The sequence below is a fragment of the Phascolarctos cinereus genome, unplaced genomic scaffold (genome assembly GCF_003287225.1).
Source record: "Phascolarctos cinereus isolate Bilbo 61053 unplaced genomic scaffold, phaCin_HiC Scaffold_2;HRSCAF=192, whole genome shotgun sequence".
In the NCBI taxonomy this organism is placed as follows: domain Eukaryota; kingdom Metazoa; phylum Chordata; class Mammalia; order Diprotodontia; family Phascolarctidae; genus Phascolarctos; species Phascolarctos cinereus.
In genome coordinates this window covers 382,984,533-383,012,081 of record NW_027555625.1, presented here as the reverse complement: position 1 = coordinate 383,012,081, position 27,549 = coordinate 382,984,533, and the positions used below count along the sequence as shown (strand labels likewise).

At 42.0% G+C, this 27,549-nt stretch overlaps 1 protein-coding gene and 1 long non-coding RNA gene across 3 annotated transcripts; one reads left to right on the top strand and one right to left on the bottom strand.

Moving 5' to 3' along the window:
* Positions 1-959: 959 nt before the first annotated feature.
* On the bottom strand, positions 960-12,676 carry LOC110192855 (uncharacterized). Of its 2 annotated transcripts, none has more exons than XR_002320281.2 (4): positions 12,388-12,676; positions 6,989-7,200; positions 5,077-5,322; positions 960-2,782 (listed from the first exon to the last, which is right to left on the bottom strand). It is a non-coding gene; the product is annotated as an uncharacterized LOC110192855 (long non-coding RNA). The 2 variants fall into 2 exon arrangements; XR_002320280.2 differs by having other exon boundaries at positions 960-2,779.
* A 118-nt stretch (positions 12,677-12,794) lies between these two features.
* Positions 12,795-18,299, top strand: RPS14 (ribosomal protein S14). The gene is made up of 5 exons (XM_020964257.2): positions 12,795-12,887; positions 16,099-16,249; positions 16,357-16,518; positions 17,745-17,821; positions 18,181-18,299. Exons 2-5 carry the CDS (start codon positions 16,101-16,103, stop codon positions 18,246-18,248), a joined length of 456 nt encoding a protein of 151 aa, XP_020819916.1. The 5' UTR covers positions 12,795-12,887; positions 16,099-16,100; the 3' UTR covers positions 18,249-18,299.
* The last annotated feature ends 9,250 nt before the right edge of the window (positions 18,300-27,549 follow it).

Genomic DNA, 27,549 nt, shown 5'->3' with positions numbered 1-27,549 from the left:
CTTCTAGGCTTTCACCTCTCTAATCTGTTGTCCATACAGCATCCTCCACATGGCTGCCAAATTTATGTTCCTAAAGAAAAGTCACTGATCAAGTTACTTGCCTATGGAAGAAGCTTTATTGGTTCCCTATAACCTCTGGAATAAAATACAAACTCTTCTACCGTATTCATGATTTAAAGTCCTTCACAGTCTGACTCCAGTCTATCTTTCCAGCTGTCAACATAGTCTTTTTCCAATCTAATCGAACTGATCAATTAACTATTTCCAGTACAAGATGTTGCCTCTCTTGCCTCCCCGCCATCCCCATGCTTGCATTGCTCTCTCTCCTTACCACCACCTTGGAGAATCTTTAACTGTCTTCGAGAATTAGCTCAAGTCCCATTTCTTTCAACAAGCCTTTGCTGATGCTCACAGTTGTTTTTCCCCTGACCCCAACCTTCCTCCAATCACTCCATATTTATTTTGTACACATCCTATATTTACTTCTCTGTGAACGTGTTATATCCCATAAGCCCCTTGAGGTCAAGGACTCTCTAGCTCCTCTATTTGTATTTCCAGGCTCTGGAACATAACAAGCAATTAATAAATTCCAGTGATTGTTTGATCGATCTATTGATTGAAGCAATCAACACAAAGAGATCTGCAAACAGGCATAGCTGGAAGACTTCACAATATGAAAGGAGCCTCTCTTTGACTTTAACTTACGCTGAATCTCCTTACAGTGACAAATACCTTCAGCAAATGCATGTCTTTCTGTTTTATGCCTCTGTGAGGACATGAATGCCATAAAGTTGTCTGGCCCCATTTTCTCAGGGCCTACCCAACTACATCTCCCCTCAGGCCTCGTGGGGGGGGACAGGGTATCTCTTCTCTATGGTCACTTGCTGGAGTTCCCACCAGCTCTATTCCCCTTACTATTAAGAGACAGTGATTCCCAACAAAATTCCATTTAACATCAATTAGCTTTTACAAAGGGATATTTACTTCAGAGATATAGCAAGAACAAAGCACATTTTCCAACCAGATATCTGGGGGCAGACTCTTCTCTATGCCACATTCGCCTAAACTTAACTCAGTTCCTACAGCACATTGGTTCCACCAAGCTCATGTACAAAGGCAGGATCTCTTCTGGATTAGTCCTCATTTCAGCTTTTGCTGGTATGTGTCCAGAATGTCACTTTGGAAGATTGCTCCTTGCCTTTCTGGACATTGATGAGAGGCTGGCGGAAACATTTGGCTTGGGCTTCAAAGTCCTGGAATCCTATAGCTTGTTCTCCTTACCTTTCAAAACTCTCAAAGTCAGAGACCCCATTCCCTTCACTTGACACCATGAATGAAGAAGGAACTGAGATGCCCCAGAGTCAAATGAGGCAAAGATACTGTAGCTGAAACTAACAGGTCTTTTTATGTTTGCTGATATTTTCTGTTTCTTACATCACATACTATCACATGTATTCCTCCCCATCTCAGTCTTTTTCCTTGAAAATGAAAATCATAATCCCCTTCACAGAGTCATTCAATACGACAAATAGCAATTTTTTTTGAGAGAGAGAAAAAAAAAGTCAGCACAAAGTCAGCATTGAGAAAGTCCACAAACATGTGCAATGTGTAACATCTGTGGACCTCCCACCTCCGTGAAGAAGTAGATTGGGTGTCTTCTCATATCTCTTCGAGTACCCACTTTATCTTTATAATTTTGTTATTTACTTTTTAATTTTTTGGTGTGTCATTCTTAACATTTAAATTGTTGTAGTTACTGTGTATACTGTTTTCTTGGCCTTGCTTACTTCAGTTTGTACCAATTCATATAGATCTTTCTACGCTTCTCTGCTTCTTACCACACATGTGATTTCTTTTTTTTTTTGAATAATATTTTATTTCCCCCAATTATATGTAAAAACAATTTTTAACATTCTTTTTTATAAAAATTTTGAGTTCCAAATTCTCTCCCTCCCTCTTTCTCCTCTACCTCCCTGAAACAGTAAGCAGTCTAATAATACAGGTTATACATGTGCAATCATGTAAAACACATTTCCATGTTAGTCATTTTGACACACATAATTTCTTACAGCATAGTAATATTCCATTATGTTCATATACCATGATTTGTTCAGCCAATCCCCAGTTGATGGGCATCTACTTTGTTTCCGATGCTTAGCTACCACAAAAAGGCCTGCTATAAATATTTTGGAGCACATAGGAACTTTTTTCTTATCAGTGGTTTCCTTGTAATGGAGTCTCTGGTTCAAAGGGTATAGACATTTTAGTCACTTGATTTCCATAATTCCAAATTGCTTTCCAAAAGGTTTCATAGCTCTGCCAACAATGGATGAAGGTGCCTCTCTCCCCACAACTCCTCCAACATTGACCGTTGCCATTTTGGGTCATTCTTACCAATTTGCAGAGCGTGAGGCAAAGCGTCAGAATTGTTCTGGTTTATGTTTCTCTTACGATTAGTGATTTGGAGCATCTTTTATGTGGTTGTGAATTCTTTGCACGTCTTCTCTTGAGAACTGCTTGTTCACACCCTTCAATGACAGGTCTTTTGACAAGCTGAAGCCAAACAGCCTGCTCCTTCACATACAGTTATTTGATCTCAGTCAGCTACAGATGCTCTAGTCTCTCCAAGGCACTTGTCCCTCATGTGACACAGTGATTCTCCTGGGATTGCTCCTGGGAACAGGGCAGAGAGATCCTATAGAAGGTAGTGTGCACATGTACCAGGCCTCCACACAAGAATAAAAAATTATACAGCCTCTTCCCTCAGGGAGGTTATGTTCTACTAGGGAGTAAAGAGCAGAGAAAGAGAACAGGGTTGTCTTAAATTATTAGAACTGAATATTATATTGTGAATTCAAATTGCCTTTGTAAATAATGACAGATTTGACGTTATGCATAGAAACCTACTTCTAGACATGCTTCTTAGAAATAAAACTCCCTTTTATGCATTAATATAGTAGTTTAAGATACTGGAGGCAGCCCCCAGGGAATCATACAACATGTAAACTGTCCCTGATCAGGCTAACCCAATAAATTGGTTTAGTCCTCTTGATCCTACTACCACAATTTCCTATATCTGGCCCCTCCTTTCTACTCCTACTGCCATCACCTCAGTTTAGGTCCTCATTACTTCTTCCCTCACATACTATAATTGACTCCTAACCAGTCGTTCTATCTCTAATCTCCAATCTATCTTTCCCATCTTTCCCACAGACATCACCTTGATACATACATCTCATAATATCACCCCTATTCTTACACCCCCCCCCAGGCCTCTATATTTCCTAAAGGATCATCAATTTGGTACTGGAAAGGTCAAACTCCTCAGCCTAAAATTTAAGGTCCTCTATAATCAGACCACAGCCTATCTTTCCAGCCTCATCTTATGAGGTAGCTAAATGACAATGGGTGGAGTGCTGGGCCTTGAGTCAGGAAGACCTGAGCTCAAATCTGGCCTCAGACACTTAACTTAAGTGACCCTGGGGAAGTTGCATAACCTCTGTCTGCCTCAGTTGAATATTAATAGCACCTACCTCCTAGGGCTGTTGTCAAGATTAAATTAGATAATATTTGTAAAAGCTCTTAGCACAGTATCTGGCACATAACACGTGCTTCATAAATGATTGTTCCCTTCTTCCTCATCTCACACTGTTCCTTTTTACCTGCTGTCTGTTTCAGCAAACTAGACTTCTCTCCATCCCTGCGTCATCCACTGTGCCATCCTTTATTTATGATTTTTCCTATCTCTGGCTTTGGAATTCTCTCCAACCAGCACTAGATCAGCAGTAATGTCAGGGGACAGAAGGGGCATATACTATGACAGTAGAACTGACAGGAATATAGAACAGGGTAAGAGTGGGGAGCTGAGGATGGCAGATTGGGAAGATGGCAGTGCCCTTGTCAGGAAGAGGAAAATTGGGAAAATGGAAGGGTTTTTTGGTAAATAATAATAACAAGTTCAGTTTTGAACATGTTGAGTTTAAGATGTCTATAGGATATCCAGTTCAAGATGTCCAGTTGGAAGTTGGAGAGACAGGAGGCCAAGAAAGAAGTTTGGATTAGACAAGTAGATCTAGGAATCATAAGCACAGAGATTATGGTTGAAAAGTTGAGTCTATGAGAGTGATGAGATCACCAATTAAAAAAGTAGAAAGGGAAAAGAAAAGAGATACAGGACACAGCCTTGGAAGATATCCATGGTTAATTAGTAGAACTTGGAAGAAGATTCAGTAAAAGAAACTAAGAAGACAAAGTCTGAGAGGCAGGAGAAGAACTGAGAGAGCAGAGTCATGAAAACCTAAAGAGAGGAGAGTATTAAGAAGGGGGTCATAGAAAATGTCAAAGGCTATAAAGAGATCAAGAAGGATGAGGATTGAGAAAGGGCGACTAGCTTAGGTGATTAAGAGATCATTGGTAACTTTGGAGAGAGTGGTTTCAATTCAAATGACATGTTTGGAAGCTAGATTACAGAGATTTAAGAAGAGAGTATGAGGAGGGAAAGTAGAGATACTTATAAATGCCCAAAAGGAGTCTAGCTATAAAATGGAAGACAAATATGAGACTATGAAGAGAGTATGAGGAAAGTAGAGGCACTTATAAATGCCCAAAAGGAGTCTAGCTATAAAATGGAAGACAAATATGAGACTATGATTACTGGGGATGGATAGCTCAAATGAGGGCTTTCTGAAGATGGAGGAGACATGGGTGTATCTGTAGGCTGTAGGAAAGCAATCAATAGATAGGAAAAGGTTTAAGATTATTGAGAGAGTGAGAATGATAGAGAGAGCAATATCCTGGAGAAGGGGGTAGAATGGGATCACATTAAAAGGGATTAGACTTGGCAATGAGAAGGGCAAGGTCTTCATGTGAGATGGGCAAAAGAGAAGTGGCAGCATCTCAGTGATGTGAGATGAGGAGAGTACATAAGGGTACTCTCTGCTAATGGCCTCTATATTTTCAGTGAAATATGAGATAAGATTCTCACTGAGAGGGTAGGGTTTGAGGAAAAACGGAAAGGTTTAGAAAAGGTATGTGGTAAGTGGGATAGTGAATCAATTAGAGACGTATAAAGTTTACCTTGCTGCAATGAGCATCCAATTGAAATTATGTAATGTAAATTTGTACTGGACCCAGTCAGCATGGTTTTGTGATTCTCGTCAACTCTGTTCAGCAGCACATGTAGGGATGAAGGCATCAGATGCTAGGATTCATCCAAGTCTAAGGTTTGGCAGGGCATGATCTCGAGGGAAGAGCACAGTGAGGAGCTGAACGACAGTTCTCCCTTCCACATTGAGGGAGTTAGGGGCATGATGCCCTGGCGATCTGAAAAACCCGCATAAAATTTTTGGCCCTCCCTTCATACCAGAGAATTATGGTACTAAGGGATAAAATATGTTGATATTATATAATATCATACACATATTTTATACATTTCTGAGTTTCTAAACTTTTGTGCATCTGCTGATCTGTATCATCATCTACTGGCCTTTGTATGTCATCTGTGGCTTCTGCAAAACTCCCCCAAAATTCCCATTTAACTTCTTATGCTAACCCACCACATATGGAAACCACAATGGGGAAAGTCGAGAGGTGGAAGGGACAGCTGTAGTTTAGCAAATGTGAAGACTGGGGAAGAAAGGAGACTGTAGCTAGTGCAGGCATGGGGAAAAACTCATCACTTGAGAGATGGGAGGTCACAATAAAGGGCAGGGCAAAGACAAAAAGCAGGGTGTAGAGGCAAAGGGAGAAATGGAATGGCAACAGGCTGTGATCAGATAAGGGAGTTTCAAAGTACATAAACATGGAAATGGAGCATTTCTAGGTGATGGCAAGAGTATGACCATCTCTGCATGTAGCCGAGGTAGGGTAAAGAAGTAAGTTGCAGGAAATACCTAAGTTGAAGAACTGGGAGATTAGAGTGTCTGAGGGAGTATTAACACGTATGTTGGAGTCCCCTAGTAGGAGAGCAGTAACTGGGAAGGAGGGGAGAAAGCATGAGCCAGGCAGGGAACTCATTAAGGAGAATGTCCTCATGGTCAGTAGATAGCAGCTACGAGCATCTTGACTGGGTGGTAAATATGGATTGAGAAGAGGTTACTGAGTGTTGGTGCCAGAGAGGTTGTAAGTAGCAATGGGGAACAAAGAGCGTTCCAACTCCACTACCTTGACAGGTGATGCCATTTCTATTTTGCATCAATAGGGGCTTATACACAGTAAGTGGTATGAAGTGTCTGTTAAATGTGAATTCTTGAAGGAGGGCAAGGAAAGGACATTCAGCATATATCCCCCCTTTCTCCTAGAAAATAAGTTGTTTACATGCACCGTTCACCTTCACTCACTCTTCAATCCTTTGCAATCAATCTTTTGTCATCACTCGACTGAAAGTGCTCTCTCCAAGGTACCAATGCTCAACCTTAACTGCCGAATCTGATGGAAATTAGGACTTTTCTCAACCATAATATTTCTTGACCTCTTTTTGACACTACTGACCACCTTCTCCCCTGGATACTTTCTTCCCCCTAGGTTTTCTTCATACCAGTCTTTCCTGGTATAGCTCCTGATTGGTCTGACTAATCCCCTTTACCAGCTCGTCATCCACATTAAGTCCCCTAACTGTGGGTTTACCCTAAGGTTCTTTCGTGGGCCCTCTTCTTTTATTCCTCTATGTTCTCTCTCAGTAACTCCATCAACTCCTATGGACAGATGACTCCCTAATCCCATCTTTCCCCCACCCACCCAGGTTCAGTCCTATATCACCAATTACAATTGGCTATTTCAAACTGAACAAGTTATTTACTGCCTCTGTGCCTCAGTTTTTTCATCTGTACAGTAGGCATAATACTAGCATCTGCCTCACAGAGTTGCGGTGAGGATCAAGTAAGATAAAAGTTATCCTTCTTCTATCTCCCAGCACCTCTCCTCCTCTCTATGATTTCTCAAAGATCACCGTCCAGCAATCATATTAACCAATCACTTGGGTCCTCCTCACCTTGGGATGGAATACATCCAGGCTTAGCCGCCTGAATTCACCGTGGGCAGTTAGGTGTGTTCTCATCGTCTCCTCATATACCTTAGGTTCCGATGTCCTCAAAGCCAGCTTTCTTCCATCTTTCGCATTCTAAAGATCATCCTCCTTGGTAGCAAAAGTAGAAATGAAATAGATGTTTACGGCACTACTTATTTTCTATCATCCTTTCCTTCCTAGATGAAGAGACAGGAATAACACACGAGAAACCTTTAGAGTTAAAGAATTTTGATTAGCAGGGACCTCAAGCATCTTCTCTAACCTATACCTGAGCAAGAGTCCCCTTTACAGTATCCTTCATGTAGCCTCGGAAGAGTTTCAATGTCAGGAAGCTCACTATCTCATGAGGCAACCTCTGCCATTGTTGGAGAGCTGAATGCTAGGAAGCTCTTCCTTACACTGACCTGAAATATGCCTCCCTGGAATTCCCCAATTCTCTCTCTCTTTCTTTTTAAGTTTATATAATGTATTCTAATAAATAGACTTATAGGATTTTAGGTCTTAAAGCTTTCAAGGTCACTACAGACCATGTGGTCTGACCTCCTTATTTGACACTGATGTCCAGAGAGGGTAAGATATGTCTCTTAATCATCTTATCTTTGCTGTTCTTTATCTCCTTAAATAGATGTTTTTGAACAACATCAAGAAGTTGTCGTTTTGTTATTCAGTATGTGTCAAGTTTGCTTTGCTGGTGTGAGGATAAGGGAAAAGACTAAAGCCAGAGTCCTCGGGCAGTAAATAGTAAATTGGCATCAAGGGACATGTCCGGAAGCCTTGCCGGGGCGTCTCCAGTCTGGTGGCTTCTCGCATACCCTTGCTCTACAGTCTGGCAGTATTCTCAGTGAAGCGGATGACAGCTCGACTTCGCTCAGTGACTTCATCACCTCCCTCCCCAGTCTCCTCCCTTCTTTGCCTCAAGATTTGTCTTAATGGTCATTCCGAGAGTCCCAGCGTTATTCTAACAACGTGTAGAGCACTGCGTGCACTAATGGAATACGTGTGTGTCCTGTAAAAGTGACAACTTTCAGGGAAAACACTCATTTGGAAGTGGAAGGGGAAGAGAAGGAAATAAGCATTTATAAAGCACCTACCAGGTGCCAGGCACTTTTCAAATATCATCTCATTTGATTCTCACAGCAACCCTGTGAGGTGGGTGCTGTTATTATCTCCATTTTACAGATGAGAAAACTGAGTCAAACAGAGGTTCACACAGGATCACGCAGCTAGTATCTGAGGTCACATCTGAACTCAGTTCTTCCTGACTCCAGGCCCAGCTTTCTTTCCACTGCGCCATCTAGTGGCCCTGAAAGTGGTCCAGGAAAGGCTTCTTGATGAAGATGGTACCTAAGCTGCATCTTAAATCAATCAATCAATAAATATTTATTAAGCACCTTTGTTCAGCCATTTTCAGTCATGTCTGACTCTTCATGACTCCATTTGGGGTTTTTCTGGGCAAAAATACTAGAGTGCTTTGCCATTTCCTCCTCCAGCTCATTTTATAGACGAGGAACTGAGGCAAACAGCATTCAAGTGACTTGCCAGGGTCAACACCAGTGTCTAAGGATGGATTTGAACTCATGAAGATAAGTTTTCCTGTTTCCAAGCCCCGTGCTCCATCCACTTTGCCACCCAGCTGTCCTTTATTAAGTGCCTACTATTTACCAGTCACCCTATTAGGCATTGGGGATACAAAAAGAGGCAAAAGATAGTCTCTACCCTCAAGGAGCTCCCAATCTAATCGGGAGACAACCAACAAATATGTACAAACCAGATATACATAGGATAAATAGGAATGAAGAGAGGGAAGGGCTTGGAATTAAGAGGGGTTGAGAAAGGTCTCCTATAGGAGAAGAGATTTGAGCTGGAACTTAAAGGAAGTCAGGGAGGTCAGTCATTGGAGCAGAGGAGGAAGAATATTCCAGGCCCAGGAGACAGCCAGAGAGAATGCCTGGAACTCTGAGGAGTCAAATGTTTGTGGAGCAGCCAGGAGGCCAGGATCATTGGATTGAAGAGTACCTAGCTGGGAGTAAGGTATAAGAAGACTGGGAAGGTAGGAAGGGCTAGGTTAGGAAGGGCTCTGAGTGCCAACTAAATGATTTTGTATTTGATGCTAAAGGCAATAGAGAGCCATAGGAGTGTACTGAGTGGTGGTGGTGGAGTGTGTGTGTGTGTGTGTGTGTGTGTGTGTGTGTGTGTGTGTGTGTGTGTGAGAGAGAGAGAGAGAGAGAGAGAGAGAGAGAGAGAGAGAGAGAGAGAGAGAGAGAGAAACATGGTTGGACCTTCTTTTTAGGAAAACCACTTTGTGGGCTGAATGGAGAATGGTTTGGAGTGAGGAGAGGCTTGAGGAAGGCAGACTACCAGCAAGCTCTTGCAATAGTCCAAGTATGGGGTGATAAGGACCTGCACTACACGGTGTCAGAGGAGAGAAAGGGGGTGGGGGGAGTACTTGAGAAATGTTGCAAAGGTGAAATTGGCAGGCATTGGCAACAGATTGGATATTGGGGGTAAGAGCAAAGAATTGAGGATGCCTTCTAGGTTGGGATGGTGATGTCCTCTACAGTAATAGGGAAGGTGGCAGGGGGTGGGGGAGCTTTTCGGGGAAAGATGAGCTCCACTTTGGACATCTTGAGTTTAAGATGTCTACTGAACATATAACTCAAGATACCTGAATGGAAGTTGGAAATGCAAATGGGGGCTGAGCAAAGAAATTGGAGCAGGACGGGTAGATTTGAGAACCGTCAGCATAGAGATGGTAATTAAATCCATGGGAGCTGGTGAGTTCACCAAGTGAAGTGGTAAAGAGGAAAAAAAGCAGGCCCAAAAGAGAACCTTCAAGGACACCTTAGGTTAGAGGGCATAAACTAGAAGAAGATCCAACAAAGGAGAAAGAAGGAACAATTGTAAAAATAGAGGGAGACCCAAGGAGAGAGTGGAGTCCCTGAAACCTAGGGAGAAGAAGAGTACCAAGGAGGAGTGATCAACAGTGTCAAAGACCCCAGAGAGGTCAAGGACAATGAGGATTGAGAAAAGATCATTGAATCTGGCAACTAAAAAATCATTGGTAACTTTGGAGAGAGGAGTTTCAGTGGAAAGAGAAAGTAGAGACACCTCTTGTAGATGGCTTTTTCGAAGAGTTTAGCTGCAAAGGGCAGATGGGATATAGAATGACAATTAGTAGGGATGGAAGGATAAAGTGAGGGTTTTTTTTTTAAGGATAGGGAAACAGAGGCATGCTTATAGGCAGTAGGGAATGAGCCAGTGAGTCGGTGAATTAGGAGAAACTGGAAATAACTGAGTGGGGATGGACAGAGGGATTAATCTGTTGGGGGAAACATGATGGAATGGATTACTTGTACAAATATAAGGGTTAGCCTTGGTAAGGAGTAAGGCCACTTTTCCATGAAGAAGTAAAGGAGAAAAAAGTGACAGAGGGCACTTGAGTAAGAGTGAGAGGAGGAATAATCGGAGGTTTGAGGGTTGGATGAAAAAGTCTGGAAAAATCACAGTGCACAGTAGGCTAGTGAGTTGATAAGGCAGGTATAGTAGGATTGCCTAGCAGCAGGGAAGTGACATGGTTAGACCTGTGCCTTACCATTGCTCTCCCAAGTTTGCAGCTGTATGGAAGATAAATTAGAAAGGGGAGATCTTTAAGGGGAAAGTCCAATTAGGAAGTTATTGCAATCATCCAGGTGAGAGGTAACGAAAGGTCTTAACTAGTGTGTGTAAGTGAAGAAGGGATGAGTACAAAAGATGTGAAGCTGGGAGAGATAAGACCTGGCAGCCAGTTGGATATAGAGGCTAACAGAAAAATGAAGAATTAAGGATAACTCAGAAGTTCTACACCTGGGAAACTGTGGAAGGATGGGATGGATGGTAATGCCCTTAACAGAAGCAGGGAAATTAAAAGATGAGGCTAGTATATGCAAGAAGCTGTACAACTGTTTGTAGCATACTAGGTTTGAAAGGCCTGGTGATGCCAGTGGTCAGATGGAAATAGGGGATTGAAGTTTGGGGGAAAGGTTGTAGCTGGAGATAAAGAGTTGTAAGTCTTAGACAGAGGTGACAGCTGAAACCACAGGAGAAGAGAGGAGGGAGTAGAAAGAAAAGAGGGCAGAGGACAAAGCCTTAGGGAATGTCCCTATTTAAGAGTGGGAAAATGATAAAGAGACAACAAAAGCTCCTCATTGTGCATTAGGGGAGCCAGGAGCTGCAGCAGGAACCCAGTTTCTTATCCTGGTCAAATCACACTGATGGACTCTGGGATCACAAGGCCCCACAGCCATTACATCCAGTGGCCCTTTCTCAGAGATTAATGAGGCTGAAGACTGAGGGACAAAGGTGCCATAGAAATGGTTAATAAAGCCAGGGGCCACTGAAAGTCTGAAAAAAGAAGGAAGGAGGGGTTTCAGCTAATGGGGAAGGAGGTAAAGGCAAAGGGCCTGGGACAGAGGAGAGACGAAGAAAGGGTTGGGGGAGTAGAATTGACATTGGCTTGAGGGGGAGGTGAGGGGGGGAGAGGGGAGAAGTGGAAAGGATTAAAAAGAGAGAAGAGAATGGTGACTGTTCTTTCTGGGAATTGTGTGATTCTGGATGCAGGACCAAGGACAGGCATTATGGTTAGACAATCCTGGGGCAGAAAGGAAACATACTTTTCAAATATGGCCCTAGGATGTGAGTTCCCAGTTTCCCTCACAGTTTTTAGTACAGGACACTGAAAAGTCCCTTAGTGTACAAAACGCCAGGCTGGAAGCACCTAAGGGATGATCTAGGATGCCTCACTTATTTAAGAACTGAGGCCAGAAGACGATTAATAATTTGTCCAACCTTACAGAGAAAGTTAATTGCAGAGCAAGAACTACAATTTAGGTCATCTGACCTTGCCACACCCCCCCTACCCCCAGTCTGTGGCTCTTCCCACTATAACAGAGTATTTACTAGTTCTGGGGCTCAATGAATGTTCACTGATTGAGGTAACATTTGTGAAGCGCTTAGCACGGTGCCAGACACTTGGTAGGTGATCAGTAAATGCTTATTGATTGATTATTGATTGGTTATTCCCCTTTCCCCCTCCCCCTAACCTTGCTCCCAGACTATTACCCCCAGTGAGGTCGGTCCTGCCCTCCTCACCAATTGTTATTTAGAAGTTTCCTCCTTAATCCCTTTTTTGGCCCAGACACGTGATTTCATTGGTAGAGGGAAGGCTCTATGAGAAAACCTCCTTTACCAATGCAGATATGTATAGTTAAGTTGCAATCTTGACTCTAACTCTTGTTAGCTGTGTGACCTTGGGCAGCTAATTTCTCCACCTGGGCTTCAAGTGGCCTCCTCTGCAAAATGGATATAATAAGAAAAAATTTACTTACTTCAGAGGTTTGCTGGGAAGAAATTGTTTTGTAGACATTAAGAAATTATACAAAAGAGTTATTTTTGTTAGCTATAATAATCACAATTTCCCCCTCTATTGCTTTAGGTTTTAAACACGCTAGCTCCCCTCTAGTTGGGGGAGGTGGGGAGATGTACGGAAGAACCAGTTTAGGCACGGAAGCGGCCATCTTGAAAAACGGTCTCGATGTCGTCCTTTGGACGCCGCCATTTTGAGACACGCCTCTTCCTCTTCCCCATGACGTTATAAAACAACATCGACAAATCTTTTAAAATTTCACCTTTTCCCGAAGTCCGACAAATTATTCTTGTCCCTTTAGAATGTAAGTTTTACTTTCGTCTTCAGGAAATGCGAAAAATTCAGCTCTTCCATTCACTTCCTTTTCTCCGAGGTACAACTTCCGGGTGATCGCAGGTGACCCCGGACCCCGTGACTGTCTGCTTTCCCTTTCCGGTGTTGGCGGCCCAGGCGGAGGAGCAGGTAAGGAGCTGCGGCCTGTTCACCATCGGTCCCCATCCTTTGATTAGGAGCCTTGGTTGGGCCCGGGGGCCTCTTAGGAGAGAAGCTGGGGCTGTGCCCTTTCACCGCCGCCGCGCTCTTCTGGGGAGGAGGGCGAGGGGTCCGAGGACGGGCAGGGAAGGAGGGCCTTGGGGCCGGGGAGGAGAGCGACCGGGGAAGCGGGGGGGTGCGGGTAGGGAGTCTGGGGTCAGGCGGGGAGGGGAGGTCTCCGGCTCCGATGTTGGGGGACGTGGGACCCTGGCTCAGGGAGACCTTCAGGGCTGTTGGACCGTGTGGGGCAACCCGGGGGCGGGGAGCAGAGGCGGCGCGACTTAGTTCTCTGGATAACACGTGGAAAGGGGGATTTTTGTACTCAATATCAGTGCTGGAAGAAATCTGAGTAAAGCCCAACTTACGTCTGTGTGCGTTTTACATTACACACACTTATTACTCTTCCTGAGAGGGTTCTTGTAACAAAGCAAAACTACTAATACAGTGACCCTGTGCGAAATGTGCAACATTTCCCCTTTGAAGCAACCCCCTCGGTTTTTTAAATGACCAGAAATCTTATTTTCCCTCCCCACCCTATTGGAAAGAAGAGGGAAATTCTTGTAACAACTCATAGTTAAGCAAAACAAATTAATGAGTCTCAGGATTATTCTCTGGAATCATGAATGGTCGTTGTATTGACTACAGCTTTCACAGTTTTTCCAGTATTGGTGTTACTGTATTAACTTATTCTCCTGGTTCTGCTCATTTCATTTGTAATCAGTTTGTAAATGTCTCCAAATTGTTCCTTTTTATAACATTGATGATAATATCATAAATTGTTCTGCTTTTGCTTACTTCATTCAGCATCAGTTCACCTGAGTCTTTCCTTGTCTTTTTGAAAGCATCTGTTTCTACACAATCATTCCATCACGCTCATACTGGTTTTCCAGCCATTCCCTTGATTGAGCAGCATCCCTTAGTTTTAAGGTTTTTGCCACTACAGAAAGAGCTGCCATAAATTTTTGTCCATAAAGGACCTTTTTAAAAAAAAATTTTATTAATTTATTTTGATTTATCAGCTGTCACTTCCACATGCTTTTGAGTTGTTTTTCTTTTTTTGGTTCTCATTTTTGTGTAGGCCTAGCAGTGGTGTAGCTGGGTCATTGCTTAGTAATTTTTTGTGTCAAGTGCCGAATTGTTTTCCAGGTTTTTCAGGACCTATTAATAGGCCCACCGACAGTGCAGCGCAGTATCTTTTTTCCTACAGCCCTTCCAGAATTTATTGTTTTTCTTATTTGTCATGTTTGCTGCTCTGGATGAGTATGAAGTGGAATCGGAATTGCTTTAATTTGTGTTTCTCTAATTAGTGGTGATTTAGAGTATTTTTTCTCATTGTTAAAAAAAGCTTGGGTTTCAGAGAACTATCTATCTTTGAACCATTTATCAGTTGAGAAATGGCATATACATTTGGATCTGTTTTTTCCAACTTTTTAAATAGAGATCTCTTTCTCCCACTGACTGGCTGAGGACTGAGCCTCTAAGCCCTACTTTGTTCCTGCATTTGAAACACACAGATAATATTTGTACTACCTACCTCAGGTAATGAGGAAAGACAGCACAACGCTAAGTGGCAGCTGCTGTGTTTTCCCTAGGAGTTCAGATACTAGCAATCATTCTGTGGTTTATGGTTGGATTTTATTATGGACCAGCAAGAACTTAGTACTTCAGTTTGAAGTGCAAAACCACTCAGACCTGGAGTGGGGTGCTCTATCCCTTCTTAGACAAGCTGCTCTGCAAAAATAGCAGTATGCTGATCAAACTATTAGGGTTTTGGAGGTGCTGTGGAAAATTACTCCTTGCACCTCTGTGAAAGGAGGAAAGCTAAATAAAGTAGAAAAAACCCACTAGATTTGGATTCAGAGGATTGAAGATGCAGACTTGTCACTACCTGTGCATATTTGGGTAAATCACTTAAACTGTGGGCCTTAGCTTCCATCTGTAAAATTACTAGGGTAGACTAGGTGATCTCTTAGATCCTTTGCAACTTGATGAGCCTGTGTGCTTTCCTAGTCTGGGATATGGAGAAAATGAATAAGACAGTTTCTGCCTTTGGGAAGCTCCCAGTCTAGCAGATAATACTGGTTCACCTTTTATGTAAGACTATATCAGCTCCCCTTCAGGGAGGCAGGTTCAGAAGTGGGCCTGAGTCTAATCTTTTTACTACCCACCACTTCTTGGAATTGAACTCTTATGGCAGCCAAAGGCATTTAATCATGAGCTGTTGTTCTGTGCTTGTTTCCTGACCCAGTGCTGTGAATTGTAGACGGTGATAATTATCTAAATATCTTATTTTAAAAATGTGAGCATATTGAGGGCAGGGACTCTTGTTGAAGAATTGGGCCACTGTCATGGCAGCTGGTACTGAGGGTGGGAACAACTAAGGAAGGGGGGAATTCTTTTATTAAGCAGTTGTCTGGTAAAGATACCTAGGTGCTCATGACCTGTAAGATCACAGCTTTTCCTTGGGCCTCAATCTCTCCAGTTATAAAATAGAAGTCTCGGGTGTTTTCCAGACTTATATAGATTTTTTTTTCTTTTACTGCTATTTACTTCATTCTTTTGGAAGAAGGATTGCAAATTAGAAGCTTTTTAAAAACATCATTGATTTTATATTTTTCACCTAGGTGAAATAAGCAACTTTGTAAAGAATTTTGCCAGCAATTTATTAATAGTTAATAGTTCACAAGTATGTAAGACATCATCTCTTTTTTTCCAATGGAGTAAGTAGACACTGAAAATCAGACATGAAGTGACCGTTTAAAAGGTCCTGTGACTAGTGACAGCCAAGATTCAGACTCAGGTCTTGTGCTTACTCAGTCTAGGAATCTTAAGTTTTCTACACTTCATTACTCAGAAGTGTGTGCCCCCACTATATGAAAGGGCTGGTGTATATATAGCCACTTTAAAATGAGCATTTCATTTTTTGACCTGTTAGCTTTTGTGTGGAGGGTCAACCACAACCTGATTTCCCTTTTAGCGTGTAGTTTAAATGTGCATTGCCTCAATCTGGTATGTTTTTGAAATAAGTGAAAATGTTCAATCATCAACTAGTCCTAGGGGAAGAAACCCTATAGTCTATGGAACTACAAGTATAAACCTGGCCTGTATTTTGCATGTTTGAAAATGTATCTTTCTTGTTCAGAAATGGCACCTCGCAAGGGGAAGGAAAAGAAGGAAGAACAGGTCATCAGCCTCGGACCTCAAGTTGCAGAGGGGGAGAACGTGTTTGGTGTCTGCCATATCTTTGCTTCCTTCAATGACACCTTTGTCCATGTGACTGATCTCTCTGGCAAGTGAGTATTTAGATAAAGGTCCTACTGAGAATCTCGGCTGTCTCCCACCTTACATGAAACCATGAGTTTCTGTTTGGATTAATGATCGGTGGCGTCTTTGTCCACAGAGAAACCATCTGCCGAGTAACTGGTGGGATGAAGGTCAAGGCTGACAGAGACGAATCTTCTCCCTATGCTGCGATGTTGGCCGCTCAGGATGTCGCCCAGAGATGTAAAGAGCTCGGCATCACTGCCCTTCACATCAAACTTCGGGCCACGGGGGGAAATAGGTATGTGTTCCCTGGTATTGGTGAGATGGCGTGCTCCCATAGAAAGAGGGCCATCTTGAAAACTTAAAAAAAAAAAAGTCACACCACTGCTGGTAAGTTTCCCACTAATTTCATTGTGACTTGCTAGTGAATTGCTCCATGCTATATAGGTAGCAAGCAAAAGACCTAGGGTTCAAACTTTGGTCCCCTTGATATACGTCCAGGCCAGGTTTATTTTCTGCACCATGGTGTAGGGGAAATGTCTCTACTTAAGCTTCCGTTGGGACAAACCTTTGCCCAGACAGTCCTGCATGGTGCCTCAGCTGGTTTTCAGAGCTGTGTTGGAGATGCAGCTAGTTTGGTTAATACTAAGGAAGCATGAGGCTGGGTCTTCTAAAATGTATATTAAGAAAGGACTCTGGCCCTGGGGATGGTAGACGAAGATCCCGGAAGGAAGGAAAGCACTGGGTGGGAGAGGCTTCTGTTCTTCCTTCTGGCTTTCAGGTCAGCCCTGGAGAGCTGATCTAGCATTGCTCTGGAGGCCTGGGAGAAGAGCCTCTCCAGCAGGTGTGCTGGGCCTATTGGGCGTTGGCACAAGTGCTTTCTGTAGCTGAAGGCTTAGGCACCTTCCCACCTTTAAAGTTGTGTGTGGTTTTCCATTAGAATGGTGGTAAATAAGAAAGTTCAGCACTTGACTTAGTGGAGACATAGAGTCAACACTATTCCAGCTTGACGTATGTGGCTCCTTTGATTTTTCCTCAGAACCTTGTTTTACTTCTGTGCTACCAAAAGGCATCAGAGGAAAGCTGGTAGAAGATCAATCATCTTGTGAAGCTGTGTAGGGATTTGGATTTTTCAGGTCATTTTTACGGTCACCTCAATGGATCCTTATAACAGATCCTTGAGGGAAACAAGGATAGGCTTTATGATTTCTATTTTACAGGTGAAGAAAGCAGGGAACAGGAAGTCCAATATGCTTAAGACCATGTAGCTTATTAGTGTAAAGCTCAGCACTTCACCTTCTCATCCATAGAATAGGGATCAGACTCTCCCTTGTAACAATCGCCTATTTTACTGGGTTGTTGTGAGGAGCAAAGACAATGTATGTACGGTCCCTTCTAATTGAAATGCTCTGTAATGTTGCACATACAACTGGAGCCCACGGTGATAAGTGTTTTAAGTCTTATTTTTTTTTAGTCCAGGGACAAATCAAGGAACTCTTTCTGACTTGATGACTCTTTTTCCAGGACTAAGACCCCTGGCCCTGGCGCACAGTCCGCCCTGAGAGCACTGGCACGTTCTGGAATGAAGATTGGGCGGATTGGTGAGTTATTTCTTTCTTCTAGCTTACAGTGAAGGCAGAGGGAACTTGATTAGATTACCTGTAGTTCTGTTCAAAGAGAGGTGAATAGCTGTTGAAGGTGCTGGTTTCTGATCAGACAGTCCCTACCAAGGAGTATCACGTGACATTTCATCACTATAATCGTTTTGCCCCCTTTTCTCAGCAGGCTTCTGTTTGTTTTTTGCCTGACCTAGTTCTGCTATTCTCTGCTCTGTGGTAGAACCGATTTTGGAGGGTTCTGAAGTGTCTTACAGCTCTAATACTGTGTCATTATGTATTTGAAAACTTCCTAGTACTATGAGGTCCCAGGAACATGATGTTTTCTTTCTCCCTTTCCACAGAGGATGTCACTCCAATCCCCTCTGACAGTACTCGAAGAAAGGGTGGTCGCCGTGGTCGCCGTCTGTGAATATTGTCTGCTGGGTTATTTTTGTCAATAAAAGTGTCCCGTTGGTCTGTTTGCCTCTGGTGTTCTCAAATGGCATACTCTCCCTGAGGCTGTATGCTTTCACGTGTGTGCCCTTTTTTGTCTCACAAGGATTCTATTTGTGGCTTAGGGGCCGTGTCCTGGGCGTGTTATTAGGGAAAGAGGCTTAGCAGTAGTGTCACGAATATAAGGTCAAATAAAGACCTGAGCAGTCAGGATTGCTTGACTGAAATCAGTGCTTTAGTAGTACTTTCTACCTATTGGATTAATCCCTAAATTATATTCTGCATTGCTGAATATCGTAATCTGAAAGTTGATCTTTACATTGCCCAACATTTTTATGCTGTTCTTATGTTAGGCTGTGAGTATTTTATACCCCAGCAAACCAGAATAAATTCCTATGAAGATTTATTGTGACCATGGTAACGTGTTTCCTGTTGGCTTCAACTGGCCCATCTCTAAATGAGTATTGGATTAAATGATCCAAAAGGTCTCGAAACCTATATAAAGGTTTGTTATAAGGGATGAAATGGGAATCTTACTTAATCCTTGAAACACTAGAGAAATGTTATATTTTAAGGTTCCTTGCAGTTTTAAAATGCAAAATTCGAGTAGCTTATTAGTCCTTTTATTGTTTTGGAAACTAATGTCCAGAGAAGAAAGCACTCTTCTCACCTTTTCACCTTAACCCTATAAATAGAGGTGGGATTGAAGAGGGGTGGTAGAGATCAAGTGGCAGGGATTGCACTACTGCCATCCCACACTGTAGGCAGTAATTTATATATTGTCGGTAAGTTACCAAAGTGGAGCAGACTCGGGTCCTGCTTGCAGGGAACTCTGGACCGGCTTTAGAAGGGAGCTCACAGTTTGAGGTGTGGGACGCTGAAGAATATTGAGGCACTTCGAGAGCTCATTTTGAGGGTGAAGGGAGAGGTAGACCAACAGCAAGGATCAGAATGTTTTATGAAATGTCACAGGTACATGATCCACATTAAATTTATACTGTAAACTCCATAAAAGCAGAGACTTACCTTTTCTTAGGGTCCCCAATTCATTGAATGTAGTAGGCACTTAATAAATGCTCATTAACTTTTAAAATCAGGTGGTCAGAACAAGGTCTACATTGGTTTAATCATCGTGTGGGCTGATTAGCTTTGTTCTTTTCCCATGGAAGGAAACTAGCTTAAGGGTGTCAAAGAAGAGAAGCTCATGTAGTTAATGCAAACTATTCACAAAGATTGGGTAACTCCTGAGGTGAACTTGATATTTTAAAGTAAGAAGGTACATACAGTTGATCTCAGGTATCACTGAAACTTAGAGACGAGACTATTGCTTGGGATATGGCTCTGGAAATATATTCATGAGGGCCAGAATAGGTAGCAATAGCCGGTGTTTATGTAGCACTTGGAAGGTTTGCAAGACAAATTCTCATTTGGTGCAAGAACCCAGTGAAGCTGACGATTCTAGTTTACAGGTGGGGAAATGAAGCTCAGTGATTTTCTCATGGTCACGTAACTAGTGTCAAAGACAGAATTTGGATCCAGGTCTCCTGACACCAATTCCAGTGTTCTTACCATGGTAATTTGCTGTCTCTTTAAAGGTAATGAGGAAATCTGGGAATTACGTGTTGGGTAGCACTTGGCTGAAGACCAACAGATACAGAAATGATTGTGGAAGCAGAACAGTAACTGCATTCTCAGCTTTTGTATACCCTGTCAGTAAACATTTGTCCATCATGCGACATCATCCCCTTGTGTAAATAAACCATATGCACGTGCTATAGACATAAAGAAAGGGATGTAGATTAAACAATTTTTAAGTTTTATAAACTAGAAAAGAAAATTTAAGAGCAGTATAATGCTGCATTTAACACTCATACAGTGATTTTTGAAGGTTTGGTTCCAAATTTAAATCCTAGTACTTTTTTTCAATTTCATCATTCGGCTAAGAATGTATAAAGCACTTTGTAAACCTTCAAGCCCTATCTCCATGTCAGCTATTAGTAGCAATATCATTTTCATTGTTTCTGATCTTATTAGAAATGTATGTATTATACATATTTATATATATATATATAAAACTAAAAGGTTTTTTCCGTAGGCAATTGGGGTTAAGTGACTTGCCCACGGTCGCACAGCTAGTAAAAAACTAAAAGGTTTTTTAGACTTGCCCTGGATCTGAGCAAGCATCTGAGACAGGGTTTGAATTCAGAATTCCCTGACTTCGGCACTGTTTACTATGTAACCAAGCTGCTTTTTTTTTTAAACAAATAGTTTCAAAAACCCACTAAAATTGGAAGATTTTAAAAACAGTTTACAAAATTCTATTTCTAGATTCCTCAGGTGCACAGATATCAAAGCAGATAATATTTATAAAGTATTTAATACATAGTGCTTAGTAAAATGCTTGTTCCCTTTCCCAGCGAGAATTAGGTAACATCTTTGGTAACGAGCATAATTTTGGGGCAGCTAGGGGGCACAGTGGATAGAGCACTAGCCCTAGAGTCAGGAGGACCCGAGTTCAAATATGGCCTTAGACACATGATACTAGCTGTGTGACCCTGGGCAAGTCACTTAACCCCATTGCCTCACTGAAAACAAATGAACCAAAAGCATAGTTTTTAAGTGTCTTGCTAATTATGGTTTCATCCCATAGCTGATATTATTAGCTAATATCTCAAAGTGCAATATGCTGTTAGTGCAAGATTTGTTGTTAAATGTATGAAATATGTAAATGTATTTTCCAGATGATTTTGAGGGGGTGGCTTTGGCCTACTTGTTAGATCTTGTCATTAATTTTACTTTGTAATTTGGCTGACAATGCTTATACTTGGAGTACAATGTCAGCTCTGCCATTTTCTGGTTTACTTGTGCTTCAATCCACAGTTTCTTTGCAGGAATCTTTTTCAGCCACTTAACTCATTTTGCAAGGGATAGTTTAGTTAAAACAAAGTGATATCTGAAAATCCACATAGTCAGGCACATGTGAACTACAATACAATGAAAGGGAATGAACAAGTGAAGGCATAGCGTCAACCCCTCCCTCTTAGGTTGTGCAATTCACCCTCTTCCCAGGGAAACATAACGTGAGATAGGGACTAAGTGAGGGCTGCAGGAATATGAGTTAAATGAGTGCTCCAGAGACAATCTGTATATTAAGTATTGATAAGAACATTACTTTTAGGTTAAAAAATAAAATAGTTCTGTTTTCTTTCTGTACCCCAGTGGATCGTCTTGTGCATTTAACAAAGTGTTTGTACCAGCTCTTGGGATGCGTGTACTCCACTTTGGAGGCCATTGCTAGAGCCCCCCTGGGAGAGAAGGCAAATAAATGATGAGTTTGGGAAATATCACACACCTGGTGTGGACGAATGACAGTTGTTTGTCCTCCCTTCTCGAAGAAGACACGACATCAGGGTGATGCAAGTGAATTGGATTGTAGTGAGAGAGGACTGTACCAAATCACCAGTCTTACTTTCTCCTCTGGAGCCATCTGGGTCCAGTGGTGAAATATAGCTCAAGAGGACTGAGCAGGGTCCCGGATCTAGTGGAATTTCTTGATCTTGGCCTTTTTAAGCTAAGGTCTTTAACAAGTCTCAGTTTGACTGAGGCAACACCCATCTGGTGGTTAAGGCTGGGCCGGAGAGTAGTGTGATGGGGTGGTCGGAGGAGGATAAGGATAACTTGTACTGATGGCCCTCAGCCATAACAGTGCAAAGAAATCCTTGTTTTAATGATCATTTCATTTTCTAACTGGTGAGAGGAACTGATGGTCTATGCCTGATTCAATTAAATTCAATCCAACAAATGTTTCTTAAGCCTACCAAGTGCAAGGTTTTGTGCTAGGAACTGGGAAAGTACAAATGAATTACAAAGCACTTTCTAAGAGTTTACTAGGTTGCCTGTGCTGTGGTAAGTGCTGAGGTTACGAATACAAAAGCTGAGACAGTTCTTGCCCTGAAGGAGTTCACGTTCTAAAGAGGAAACTTTCCTCTATTGGAGCTTGGTAGCCAGGCAGTGATCACTTGGTTTGGGAAATAAGAGGATGGTGAGTGGAGCCTTGGATTCTTCCAACCCCACACAAAAGTACTGTTGACCTTTTTAGGAGGTAAGGCAAAGGAAACAGAATCCCCACCCTCACCCCCGCCTGCAAGCTAGCGCTTTTAGACAGTAACCCCCCCAAATAATCTGTTTCTGTGGCTAGTCAATCAGAGAGTTCGATAGGTATGACGTCAGCTGTAGCCAGGCAGATGGGGGGTTTTGGAGAAGCCGAAAGAGTTGGTGTGCTTGGGAAGCTCAGAAGGTTGAGTCTCTACCAAATAACCAGACAGACAGCTGAAGTCACGATCTGTGCAAGTCCCCCATGATTTTGAGCCTGCATACAGAAAGGAGATCGCTGGAATACCACGGTTACCAGGGTGACTCCTTAAGTCCGTTCCAGGCTCAATATATGACCAGCTTTCCTCCTATCTGTGTCCAGCCTCAAACCATCTTCACCCATTTTTAATCTACCAACTGCTAAAGACTTAAAAAAAAACCAAGGGATAAGTAAGGGGCGTATACATTGTTTATGTCCTATGAATATGAGAATTGGAAAAAATAGATTTTTAAAGGGTTTCTTTTTATTGCATAAATGTTTGCTTAAAGAAGGGAATAGGTTACATAACATTTAGAAAAAAAACCCATCCGCCACTTACTATACTAAAAAAAAAATGATGGAACCAGAGCTGTGAGGGTCCTTGGACACCACAATTTCATTTTTCATAAGGGAAACTGAGACCCAGAGAGGGGAAAGGACTGCATTACTTAGGTGTGCTAAATCCCAAGCCTGGGCTCAAAACTAATTATAGTGTGAACACTCAGATTCATAAGACCTAATTTAATTTATATGATCTACATATTAATTATAACATGATCTATCAGTTATAAATTAAAGTCTAGAGAAGACATTGCACATTTTTTTTGGAAAAAAATTTTTAAACCTAAAATGCAGGTTTGCTCTGTTCATTCTGAGATCATCTGTGAAATCAGGAGCCTTTCAGAAATGGTTCTACCTAACGATTTATGACATCACTAATCAATCTAATGTTCATTGGTTATTGGGGTTCTGTAGTCTGGGTTTTCTGGGAAGTGGAGGTGGGGGATGTGGTGTGGGTGGGGAGGATTTGGAAGATTGGGGGGGAGGGGTAGAAAAAGGAAGGAAGCTGGATTAGAAGTCAAGCTAGAAAAATCTTCTCTGACTCCCTAGAGATTGTGTTCTGAACCTAAGCAGGTGGATAAAAAGATCAAGTGACATTGCATACCTTTACTAACACATATTTTGCAAAAAAAAAAAAGTTAAAAAATGTTTTACTAGGCTATAGGAAGAATGGTTTACATTCTGCTCAGGTCCTAGTGAGGAAAATAGTCTGACTAGCACACAAGAAAAGCATGTACAGGATTTTGGGGAGATACAAGTGGAAGCCAGAATTTAGGGGGCCTTGTATGATGGAACGGTGTTTAGATTTGGATCACAAGACCATAGCTTTAGAGCCGGGAAGTAATTTACAGGTCATCTATAACATCCTCATTTTACAGATAAGGAAACTGAGGCCAAAGAGGTTAAATAATTTGGCCAGAGTGCCAGAGGGAAGGCAGTGGTGGAGCCACTCAAATCCAAGCTGGCTGATGCCAAATTGTGCGCTTCCCACCACCAAACCCCATCACCTCATCTTGTTTGAAATAAATTAATTAATATTTCAACTAGGATTGGGAGGGAAGAATGCTGGCAATCTTGTTGACGGAAGTTACCTAGGCAAAGAAATGACACTTTCCCCCGATTTAAAGGTACCCATGGGAACCTATTTATTCTCTCAGCCTCACCTAAATTCAACTAGGATTGGGAGAGAGAAGGAGAATGGTGACAATCTTGTTGATGGAACTTACCTAGGCAAAGAAATAAGGCACTGTCCCCCAATTAAAATTATATTATAAATATATTTTATTATATTGTTATATATTAATATGTTATATTAATACAGTGACCTAGTACAAAATGTGCAATATTTTATGTTTGTAGCAAACCACCCCCCCAACCCTTCCACCCTGTTTTTTAAACGACCAGTAATCTATTTCCCCTCCCAACCATACTAAAAAGAGAGGGAATTTCTTGTAACAATTCATAGTGATGCAAAACAAATTATGTGTCTCTGGATTATCCTCTGGAATCGTGAACCATCATTGTATTGACTACAGCTTTTATAGTTTTTCCAGTTTTGGTGTTATTGTATAAGATTCCAAAAATGGAAAGGGGAGAGGTGTCTGGGGCTGCACTGGCAGCTGGTGGAAAAAAAGGATAACTAAGGCAATCACCAATCATCACAGTAGCTGCCTCCGGGTGGCTGGGATGCCCAGGCATGAAAGGGTTAAGTACTGCCCTTGCTTGCTTTCTGGACTAGGTGGTCTGACATCTGGTGAGGAAATCTCAAAGCTGGTGAATTAGATCATAGTCGGAGTAAGAGTCTAGTGAGTGACTAAAGCAACTGACTTACCCATCATTGCTGCCTGGTTCCAAGGCAGGAGTTCCTGGAGTGAACACGGGGTACAGAGAAGCCAACTTTTCTACTGCAGGAAGACAAAATCTTCACATATTTAAATACACTATTACCCAGCCCCAAAGTATAAGGAAGAAGACAGGATTAAAGGATGGAGGACTTTGAGGAAAAGGGATCTCTCTCTTTTCCCATTTGAGAATTTGTGATAAAGAGGAAAGTTGGGTATAATCCGACATGCAGCCTAAATTTTTGGAGAATGGACTTCAAAGTGTTCCATAAAGGGTTAGAGAGAATCCAGGGGCCTAAAATTCTGCAGGGGAAGTTAGCCCAGGAGTGATAGGAAGCTTTCAGGAAAGAAATTCTTAAGATATAAAACAACAGTATCGAGGTGGTACAGTGGGTAGAGCTCTGGACTTGGAGTTAGGTAGTTCAGATCTGGTCTCAGACACTAGCTGTGTGGCCCTGCGTAAGTTACCTCAGTTTCCTTATCTGTAAAATGGAAATAATAATGCCACCAATTTCCAGTGTTATGAAGACAAAATGAGATAAAATTTGTAAGGTGCTTTGCAAGCCTTTAAAAAAGTATTGTTATTGAATCGGTTTAGTCCCGTCCAACTCTTTGTGACCTCATTTGGGGTTTTCTTGGCAGAGATACTGGAGTGGTTTGCCTTTTCCTTCTCCAGCTCACTTTACAGTTGAGGAAACTGAGGAAAACAGGGTTAAGTGGCTTGCCCAGGCTCACATACCTACTAAGTGTCTGAGGTCATATGTGAATTGAGGAAGATGAGTCTTCCTGCCTCCAGGCCTAGCACTCTATCCACTGCCATCTAATAGATGATGCTAATAGCTAGCATTTATATATAGCTAGCATTTTTTAAAAGAGAGGCAGCTAGGTGGTGCAGTGGATAGAATATTAGGCCTGAAGTCAGGAAGACATCTTCCTCAATTCAAATTTGACTTCAGACACTTACTTGCTGGGTGACCCTAGGCAAGCCACTTCACCCTGTTTGCCTCCATTTTATCATCAGTAAAACAAGCTGAGAAGGAAATGGCAAACCACTCCAGTATCTTTGCCAAGAAAACCCCTAATGGGGTCATGAAGAGTCAGACCTGATTGAACCACAACAGCTATGAGGTCCTCTAGTAACGTTAAAGGCAAGAATAAGCCGAGGTTGGAGATGAAAGTTAAGGATGATAAAAAGGGGTTTTTTTTGTTGGTTTTATTGATGTTAGGGGCAAGAAGAAAACCAGACAAGACAAGGCACGGGGCTCTTACTTGGTGGGCCTAGGACTGAGGATGATAAACAACAACGAAAAGGAGAAATGAAATTAATTTTGCTTCTGTTTTCCAAGGAAAATGTTCTATGAATTGAGGAAAGATAGAAGAAAAATGGTAGCCAGGAACTGAAAAATGCGAAGAACACATAAGTGCCCTTCATTAAGTTCAGGAATGTCTTGGGTGAACCCCCTGGTGAGAGGTGCTTAGTACTAGGCTAGGGAAAAGCAAACGTTGCCAGTTCTTCAAAATAGGGAAGTGTGAAATCTGCAGACTACACCAGTGAGCTTGATTTCAGTTCCTTGCAAAATTTCAGAATATAATATTGAAGGGATGGTTTCCGAAGGAAGTGGCACTCACTAAAACAAAATGACTTCATCAAGAATAGATCTTTTATGTCACATCAAAAAAAATTTTTTTTTTGGACAGAGTAACTAAAATGGTAGATCAAGGGTAGACATAGTAAGTTAGATTTCCGTAATACATTTTATAAAGTTTCCAATATAGGATTCTGAACTTGTTGAAAGGCCAGACCCCAAAAGGAGTTGTTAATCCGTTGATGCTGACTTGGAGTCATAATTTGTAGATAATAATAAGTCAACATTTCTATAGTGCTTACTACATGGCAGGGGCTTTACAAGTGTTATTTTATTAGATCCTCACAACTACCTTGGGAGGAAGGGGCTATTATAATCCCCATTTTACAAATGAGGAAATTGAGGCAAAAACCAGATTTGCCCAGGGTTACATGGTAAATGTCTGAGGCTGAATTTGAACTGAGGTTGCCCTGACTCCAGGCTGCCCAGGCTCTATCTACTGTACCACCTAGCTAGATGATACAAAACTAGGAGGAATAACTATTGTACTAGATGACAGGAACCCAAAAAGATCCAGATAGGCTATAAGGGGAGATTAATAAAATGAAAGTGATTAAACATAAATGTAAAGTTCTCTGCATGGGTTTAGATATCCAACTTCACAAGTACAGAATAGGGGAGGTCTGGCTGGACAACAGCTCGTATCGAAGACACCTCGAGGTTTTTAGTGGGTGGGCTGCAAGGTCAACATGCATCAACATTGGTAATCAATCAGTCGTATCCAGCTCTTTGTGACGCCACTGGGGGTTTTCTTGGCAAAGATACCGAAATAGTTTGCCATTTCCTTCTCCAGCTCATTTTACAGATGATAAAACTAAGGCAGACAGGGCTAAGTGACTTGCCCAGCATCACACAGCTAGTAATTGTCTTAGGTCAGATTTGAAATCAGGCCTTTTTGACTTCAGTTCTGGCACTATCTCTACTATGTCACTTAGCTCCTTCTTAGCCTTAAAAAAGGAAAAGTGCTCAGAATGAGGGAGGTGATACTTTTGCTTGCCCCTGTCCTGATCAGACCACATCTATAGGTTCTGACAACCTTAGGACGGACATTAAAGAAGCTGGAGTGTTCAGTGGAGAATAGACCAGGATGATAAGGAG